This window comes from Diorhabda carinulata, chromosome 2, assembly GCF_026250575.1.
Source record: "Diorhabda carinulata isolate Delta chromosome 2, icDioCari1.1, whole genome shotgun sequence".
Lineage (NCBI taxonomy): Eukaryota > Metazoa > Arthropoda > Insecta > Coleoptera > Chrysomelidae > Diorhabda > Diorhabda carinulata.
Genome location: NC_079461.1, coordinates 32,854,937 through 32,863,145, shown reverse-complemented (window position 1 = coordinate 32,863,145; position 8,209 = coordinate 32,854,937). Strand labels below are relative to the sequence as shown.

At 29.3% G+C, this 8,209-nt stretch overlaps 3 protein-coding genes across 3 annotated transcripts; 1 reads left to right on the top strand and 2 right to left on the bottom strand.

Annotated features, from left to right (window-relative positions):
- Positions 1-365: 365 nt before the first annotated feature.
- Positions 366-4,218, bottom strand: LOC130904253 (lysosomal thioesterase PPT2 homolog). Its single transcript, XM_057816918.1, has 5 exons — positions 3,127-4,218; positions 2,927-3,068; positions 2,770-2,877; positions 2,442-2,715; positions 366-1,593 (listed from the first exon to the last, which is right to left on the bottom strand). Exons 1-5 carry the CDS (start codon positions 3,253-3,255, stop codon positions 1,395-1,397), a joined length of 852 nt encoding a protein of 283 aa, XP_057672901.1. The 5' UTR covers positions 3,256-4,218; the 3' UTR covers positions 366-1,394.
- Positions 4,200-5,642, top strand: LOC130904254 (transcription initiation factor TFIID subunit 10). The gene is made up of 3 exons (XM_057816919.1): positions 4,200-4,470; positions 4,519-4,695; positions 5,395-5,642. Exons 1-3 carry the CDS (start codon positions 4,372-4,374, stop codon positions 5,500-5,502), a joined length of 384 nt encoding a protein of 127 aa, XP_057672902.1. The 5' UTR covers positions 4,200-4,371; the 3' UTR covers positions 5,503-5,642.
- A 479-nt stretch (positions 5,643-6,121) lies between these two features.
- LOC130903490 (origin recognition complex subunit 2) lies at positions 6,122-7,863 on the bottom strand. Its single transcript, XM_057815610.1, has 2 exons — positions 7,305-7,863; positions 6,122-7,223 (listed from the first exon to the last, which is right to left on the bottom strand). The coding sequence occupies exons 1-2, from the start codon at positions 7,746-7,748 to the stop codon at positions 6,135-6,137; spliced, it is 1,533 nt and encodes a 510-aa protein (XP_057671593.1). The 5' UTR covers positions 7,749-7,863; the 3' UTR covers positions 6,122-6,134.
- Positions 7,864-8,209: the final 346 nt, after the last annotated feature.

Sequence of the window (8,209 nt, the reverse complement as noted above, 5' to 3'; positions counted from 1 at the left end):
TATTTTTGTTTCATTTTCATACATCTGAACCGAGTAGAATTTCAAACTTGGAAATCTAGTGGCTAAAACTTTCTAGTAGTGATTCATCCACAACAGGTTATTTTGTATAGAATTTCTTAGTATTACTGATAAAAAAATTGAAAAACATAATTACACATAATCAGGAAACAAACCACGACATGGTATATTCATCTTCCCAAAACTGAATGGCTTGAAGTCTCTCTACTGCTCTTGTTCACGAGTGCATTGCACCAGTTCGCTTCTGTAAGTTATCCTTACATGCATTTAACCATTTTCTACGTGGACGCTCTCTTCTTCTCTAAACGGTGTCAATTATTAGGTATAAGGTAGAAAATTTCATTATAGATGCTTGAAAATTGATTTAATAAATTAATGATTTAACAAAAAACTAGTATATCACAATATAACTCCTAATATCTTTGTTCACATTTTGTTCACTATTATAAAATATATTTGTATAAAGATGGTTAAATACTTATTTTAAAAAATCATTTTTAATTTACTTGCTTAATTAACAGTTAAGCAAAAAAACATGAAATAAAATGATAGATTAGAGAAGGTTTGAGGCTGATTTAAGACTTACAATAAAAAAATATCAATTTCGATATACCTACAATTTTATGTTTGATCCATCTTTTAATACCAAAAGTTATTTGGTATAGTCACTATTTAAAATCACCACTTTCCTAGTTATATTTGAATTTAAAACACCTTATGAATTTCGAAACCAAAATAAGACTATACAGTTGAGTCTTTATAATCCACAACTAAAAACCACACGACAAGTCATAATTATATTTATTTATAATATTGTTCATGGGACATTCAGTATATTGATCTAACTGATCTAGATTACATTATAATTATTAAGAATTTTTTAACAAGAATACCTTGCATGGTCGATAAGTTAACATACACCAAGTGTCTTTTACTAAATACCAACTGTTTATATTTAATTAGTTAAAATACGTTTACAGTTAATTCCAGTTAGTCAAAACTAGTGTTGACTATAGTCAAAACTAGTGTTGACTATTACCCTCGGTGTTAAAACTAGTTTTTTTACATTTTTCACTAGGAAATACTAGAATTTACTAGTGATCTATCTATCTTTTGATAGCATCATCACTACTTAATTTTACATTTCTTGAGATGTAAAGAATCTTAGATTAGAGAGATATAAAATCACATCTAGGAGCTGCAGTAAAAGCAACTTCATGGTATCGCTTCATTTATTTTTCAAAGACTAACGAAGAGTGGATTATTCTAAACCACATGAATAGCAACTGTATAGTGGAATAAGGACATGCTGGACTATAGAAGTATTAGATTATAGAGACTCAACTGTATTTGTAAATGTTGTAATTTGAAAATGATCAGTCAAGATATGGTAAAATATAATTATCACATATAGTTACATTTGTATGCCACATAAAGTGGTCAACTCCTGCCACAGTAACTAAAATAAGTTTCTTCTTTTGGTAGAGAGTTTTCAATCCAATTGTATCGAGCTTGTAAGTAACAGTATCTTCAAATTTGACAACTGTTCCGTTTTCATTATAATATCCAAACTGACTGAAAATTCCAATTATCAAACTATTAAAAAAAATGATAAATAAAGAAAAAACAAGAACACAATTTTTACTACAGTAGAAAAGGTGGTAGTCTTCCACTATAAATCAAATCAAAATTTCTATCAAATGAGTTATGACTAATATTCAAAAGTTTGACCTCCTAAGAATTGATAATTAAAAAAAATACCTTTTTTTAATTGTTTGTATTTTATTTATTAAACATGGACATATTTAGCAAAACTCATTTGATAAAAATATAAATATACTGGGTGAATAAGTAATAAAATCCACAATTAATATTAACCATGCTGGGTTATTACTGAAGATTTGTTTCTTTGCTGAATGAGAGTATACATCTTAGAATCTATACTTGTAGTATCTTCAACTTTAAATTCACTATCACTATCTTCAGTTAACCTTTCAGCTATTCTACTTTTTGTCCTTTTTCTAACATGATAGGGAGTTTTTTAGACTTTGAGTTTCTGTTACATCTTGAGCAAGCTCAGCTTTAGTTGAACTTCTTTGAAATGTAAATATATCCTCTCCACGTACTACCTAGTTTTCCTTTTCCATCGTAGATTTTTTAACATCATCATGAAGATAAATTTCAAACGGTTCTTCTTCATCTGTTTCATATCTCAATATTACAAAATGAGTTAAACCAGTAATTGTAGAGAATTTGTTGATAATTCAACTTTATAGAATTGCAAATGACAAAAACATTAATAAAGTGCAAACATCTCAAAATGAGATTCCTAGTAAATTCTATTTAGCCAACTGGATTACACAATTTATTGAAAAATGTGAGTGACAATACACCTGAATTTGTTTCAAATTTGTATTATTTACCTAGATTGCCATGGTGTAATGACATTATCTTGTGGTCCTCCAATAAGCACCAATTTATCTAATTTCAATAGAGCTGCTTTGAATTCATCACTTCTATTACTTCTAATTTCATTATTAACATAAGGTAAATACTGGGAATAGTCGTAGAATAATTTTTGATGGTAGGGATCATTCCAGTAGTTTCCTACGGATGTATGTTGTCCAACTCTAGAATAAAACAATTCAAAAGCCGTTTCCAAAGCTAAACCTGGGAAATATAAATGAAGAAACTGAGCTGAAACAATGCTTTATATAATGAGGCACTCTAATGTAATTTAATTTTTCTTACTTCCATATTGACCTCCCTGGGGTCCACTCAATGAAATATATCTGTGAATTGTGTGGTTAGGATTTGCTTGTAAAATAGTCCTTCCTAAGAGAGCACCTTGTGAGTAACCTTAAAAATACGAATTAGGTTTAACAGCTCTATAGTTTTATAGTCGTACCTAAAAAATTAACTCCTTCTGAGTGATTTGTAGTAATATTAGTGATAATCTGGGATACTTGTTTCACCTGATACCACATGTTATCTAAGCTAGACCATCCTCCAAATTTGTCAATGTTATATACAATTGTACCAGGATGTTTCTAGAAAATATAGTTTACCCCTACTATACCCTGTAGATAAAATAAAAAAAAATCCTACCTCTTCTATGCAATTTTTGATAAGTTCCATACTTTCCGAACCAGTTAGAATTCCATGTAATAAAATGACTGGCCTATATGCGATTGTGTTTAAAATGTATAAAAATAATAAAAGTAATATATTTCTCATTTTGTAAAAAAAATTAATACAAATGATGAATATTAATTTCCAGAATGTTACAACTAAAATTTCGCTATATCATTGTTTTAATAAATTCTTACAATAACCTCGATATTACATATTCATAAATTCAAAATATGCTATTTTCAGTGTTGGAATACCAACACTGTATAGTCTCATGATCAAGGCACATAATAGCTGCTTTCCATTTACACCAAAACTCAGAATATTCTTACTTGTGACGTCGTAAATCGGTTCAATGCACGCTACTTCTCAGTCTCACCTGTCTCAGGTAGGAACTCAGATTGAAAGTGAGGTTGAAAACATCACGTTGTCAGATTTTGTTATAAAAATAAGTACACATAAGTTATGAAAGCAATAATTGATATAAATAATCCTATTGAGAATATTAAAGGTGCATTCCACTAAGCATTCTACGCGCTTGAAATACTCTTATGGGCGTTCCACATAGTGAATATGATCATAGTGGTTGCGGCGAATGCGTCACTCATGACGTCATGTCTAACGTTCACAACGACCCTTATCAAAGGTTGGTCGAAGTGAACGTTGAAAGTATTAGCGGAATTTTCAAAACTCATGCAACGCAGAATATACCTCATCATTTGATGCGGCCACAGAAGATTTTTTGATTTTAGTTTAATGTAAATCAGTTAAGCACTCCACTAAAAAATTCAATAACTTACAAATTATTATATAACCCCTTAAAGCTTTCGCTTTATTTTTTCTGTTTTGTTATTCGTTAATATTTATCTCAACGCTCAAAACACTTCGGTTTACGATTCTCTTGAATGTAAATGGAAAGCAGCTAATACACAATAATATCCATTAGTTTAGCATGAAATTTTTTTGGAATCACAGAAACTATTTAACATATGTTTTTCTATAATTAACGTAGACTACGTTATTTATATTCTAATCTATTATCTTTAAACAGATAGCTGATTAACTGTTAAGGGGCATGCAGTGAAACACTCTTCAATATTTATGACATTGACAGTTACTGTCAATAGTCTCAATAGAAATTTCTATATTTATGTGTATGTAATCTTTGCTCTATAAACATTATTAAAAGAACCATAAATATAACTCGTAAGTATATTGAAAATGAATCAACAAGACGATCAAATGATGGATGAAGATATAACAACACTTGGACAACCGCTAAGTGACTTCTTATTGCAATTGGAAGATTATACTCCTACGGTAAGGGTTACAATGTTTTAAACATTCTTTGTTATAAAATTTTCTTAGATTCCAGATGCAGTAACTACATATTATTTGCGAAATTCGGGTTTAGAACCGAAAGATCCTCGATTAGTAAGATTAATATCAATTGCAGCACAAAAGTTTATATCAGATATTGCCAATGATGCTTTACAGCATTGCAAAATGAGATCCACGAATACTACGAGTCATAGCGGTTCTAAGGTTAGTTATAATTCACATATTCATTCTTACTTCAGAAATTTTCCTCGTATCTTAATAGAATATAGGTTTTTATTTATAATATTATTAGGAAGTGGGCTCCTTCCTATTTTTGGTCATAAGACATTGAAAAATTAACATTTTTGTTTATTTTTTCGGCGCATTTGAGATAAAAATTAGGTCTAAGTTTGGGAACCAAAATTTGAACACGTTTACTCAATAATAAATCCAAAAACCATAATTCCCTAATTTGTCTGCAAAAACTGTACTTGGAAATTTTGTTTTAAGAATGTGGTTTTTTTTTATAACAACATACAAAACCGACCAATTCGATAGAAAAACAATTAAATATCATAGTTTAAAAAAATTTAAGTTAGGATTCCATTTCTTTTTACTTTTTTTGTAATGTTATTGGAATTTCACAATAGTTTAAATAGTGTATAAAAATTTGTTTCTTGTTAATAAAAATAGTAGGATCAATATTTATATTTTTTTAAGTTTCGGTTTTTAAATTTTCTCATTTTTGTTTTTAATGTACTGAAAAAATAAAATAAAAAAAAATATTGAAAATATTAATTTTTTGATTATAACCAAAAATACGGTGGACTCCACGTCCAAATGTTTACCAAACTTTCCTCTCTAGTTCTTTATAATGTACAATTTTGGGGCTTGAAAGGGTGTAAAGAAGAATTTACTTTTTAGAGCAAACAAGGCACTAAGGATCGAAGATACTGTTTAACAATGGATGATCTCACACCGGCTTTGGCAGAATTTGGTATTACCATTAAAAAACCCCAATATTATGTATAATTTTAGAGTTTTATGTTAAGAATCAGAATTGCTAGATCATAATTAACAATTTTGGGATAAATATTGTGTAGTTTTTTCTTTATTTCTAAATATTGTGATGATTATTGACTGTTATTAAACATATATTTTAATGATTGAAATATTTTTATTTAATAATCCCATAATTAGATAAGTATGCCAAATTTGGACTTTATCTGACCGCCTAAAGTAGGTAATAAAATCAAGAAAACAATCGTACGTTTTTTTCACAAAATTTGTTGGGGGCCCTTCAAGCTAACTGCAGAGGGTAAAATTTTTCACAGAAAAACAAAAGCACTGGTATTAAATGATATAAAAATTATACAATAAATGCTCCTAGGAGCTAATTAGAACAAATCATTTGAAATCAATAAACACTTTTTTTTTGGTGAATTTATCAACTAAATCCATAGCCTCCAAAGATAATAGGAACAAATCTGAAAGCCATCTTATTCCATAGAGGTCCTTAGATAATAGTTTTAAATTAAAAAACTTCTGCAGGCTATTGCAGATGTAAAACAAGCGTTAGAATAGTTTTGGAGCCCTGTAATTTAGGTAGGACAACTCTCAACAGTGTAGCATTTTTCAATAAAAAAAGTAGTAAAACTGAAATTTTATTGTACATCATCTAAAAATTTTTGTAATAACGAATTAGTAATAGGTATTAATAAATATTCAGTCCCGTCAACAGATCTTTTCATTTTTAACATTTTATGGTCTACAAATTCAGTCAATTGTGCCCTTAGTGCTAAATCAGAGCTAACAATAAATCCCTCCCTACACATCATATACAAATCCTTGAATGCCAAGCCCTGGTAATACTTATTTTTAGAATTTTCCAATTGATGTTTCACTATTATATTATATATTCTCTTGGAATTGGATGTTAATGAAGCAAATACATTCCTCAAAGATGATAGAGCTAATGTACTGCTTTGTTGTACCATCATAGATTGTTCAAATGAAGTTTCTTCTGAATACAGTGCAAATGATGTCGCATCCCACCAAATGAAGTTGAATTTACTTAGTTTATTATCATCCCATATTAGTGGAGCGTTTATGTGGTCTATTGAAGCTATGAAATGTATGTTTCTTGTAGATGCCAGCCTTGCTAAGATATTTTGAGATTTTCCATTTCTTAATGGTTCACCTTCTATATTATGTATTATTAGATATAAATGTGTTTCTGGTATTTGTTCCATTTCATTTATAATCAATTCACATGCTTCTACTGGATTTCCTGGTATATCTTCTACTTCTAACAGAGTTAATATGGAATCTAATATACTTTTTGTAGTAAGACTTGGAAAATATCCATTAATTACTATAACGGGGTCATTTTTTAGGAAGAATGTGTGAAATTTGTTAAGTATATGTCTTTTAGAACCTAAGCCATACAAAAGTATGTTGAAATTTTCATTTAAAAAGTACAACCACCTCTTGAAACAACTCTCATTGATTTTATATAACTTTTGTAATGCCCTTGTATGATTATCAGTGAGGTTGATGTTCTGTAACAATTTTTGAAGTTCATATTGTGGCAATCTGGGAGTATCTAATTTTTCAAGAGTATTATTTGATGTTTCTATTTTTTTTGAGGAGGTTTTTTCAAAATATTCTTCAGCTTTGATTTTGTAATTTCTACTTCTTGATATAGTTGGCTCCAGTTTTGATTCCTTAATTGAGTGTTTCTTTGATGTTTCCTGAGGAAAATAATAAAAAGCTCAAAATCAAGTATCACTATTTCAATTTTTAATTGTTTAAAAAAAACTATGAGAATATACCTTAGATTGTTTATTATCAGAATCTGTACTTGTACTATCTTCACTTTCAGTATAACTATCGGTTTCAGATTCAGAAGAAACTTCAAATTCACTATCACTGTCTTCAGTTAACCTTTTAGATATTTTACTTTTTGTCTTTTTTCTGACATGATAGGGAGTTTTCAGACTTTGGGCTTCTGCTACTTTTTGAGCAAGTCCATCTTTAGTTGGTCTCCTTTGAAACGTAAATATATCTTCTCCATGTACTACCTCGTTTTCATGTAACATTGTTGGTGTTTTGATATCATCTTTGGGATAAATTTCAACCGATTCTTCTTCATCTGTTTCATCGCTTATCACTACGTGATGAGGTAAGCCAGAATTTTGAATTTTCAGTGATTGTAAAGAATCTTTTAGGCTTGGTTTTTTAATTCGAGTTGATCTTCTAGTAGGCGTTGATGTCATTTCAAGAACTGGTTTATTTTTCTTAATTACAGTTTAAAGATTTAATTAAAAGTTTATATGTAAGCATAACCTCTTTGCTGATTTCCCGCGTTATATATTTGACACTTGTAGGCATAGAACATGGGTATGTTTTATGCTTATAGGTGTCCTGCAAGGTCTTACATATGTGTCCTGTGATATTGACATGGATTAAGATTAGTTTTTCGTGGCCCCCATACAGTTGTATCAATAGCACTAAAGTACAATTTACCAAAAAAATTCCGTGTAATCTGGTCGTTATTTTTGTTCAAATTGAAAACTTTCGGTATTTTGCATGAAATTAAATTCTCTCCTGTATAATTTGAACAGGCGCATACCCAATGGCGTAAAGAATTTCAAAGTGAATCATTAACCCACTTTTATATGTATATAAAAATGGAAATTTTAATTTAAAACGAAATTATAGAGACCAATTCATGTTT

Bases quoted from the DNA above. Each gene is read 5' to 3' on its own strand.
- LOC130904253 (XM_057816918.1), bottom strand. From the start codon at position 3,255: ATGAGAAATATATTACTTTTATTATTTTTATACATTTTAAACACAATC. The intron at 3,069-3,126 runs GTAGGATTTTTT...TATATTTTCTAG, and splicing joins TCAAAAATTGCATAGAAGAG to AAACATCCTGGTACAATTGT. The intron at 1,594-2,441 runs GTAAATAATACA...TGGAATTTTCAG, and splicing joins ATTACACCATGGCAATCTAG to TCAGTTTGGATATTATAATG.
- LOC130904254 (XM_057816919.1), top strand. From the start codon at position 4,372: ATGAATCAACAAGACGATCAAATGATGGATGAAGATATAACAACACTT. The intron at 4,471-4,518 runs GTAAGGGTTACA...AAATTTTCTTAG, and splicing joins TGGAAGATTATACTCCTACG to ATTCCAGATGCAGTAACTAC. The intron at 4,696-5,394 runs GTTAGTTATAAT...TTTACTTTTTAG, and splicing joins CGAGTCATAGCGGTTCTAAG to AGCAAACAAGGCACTAAGGA.
- LOC130903490 (XM_057815610.1), bottom strand. From the start codon at position 7,748: ATGACATCAACGCCTACTAGAAGATCAACTCGAATTAAAAAACCAAGC. The intron at 7,224-7,304 runs GTATATTCTCAT...TATTTTCCTCAG, and splicing joins CTGATAATAAACAATCTAAG to GAAACATCAAAGAAACACTC.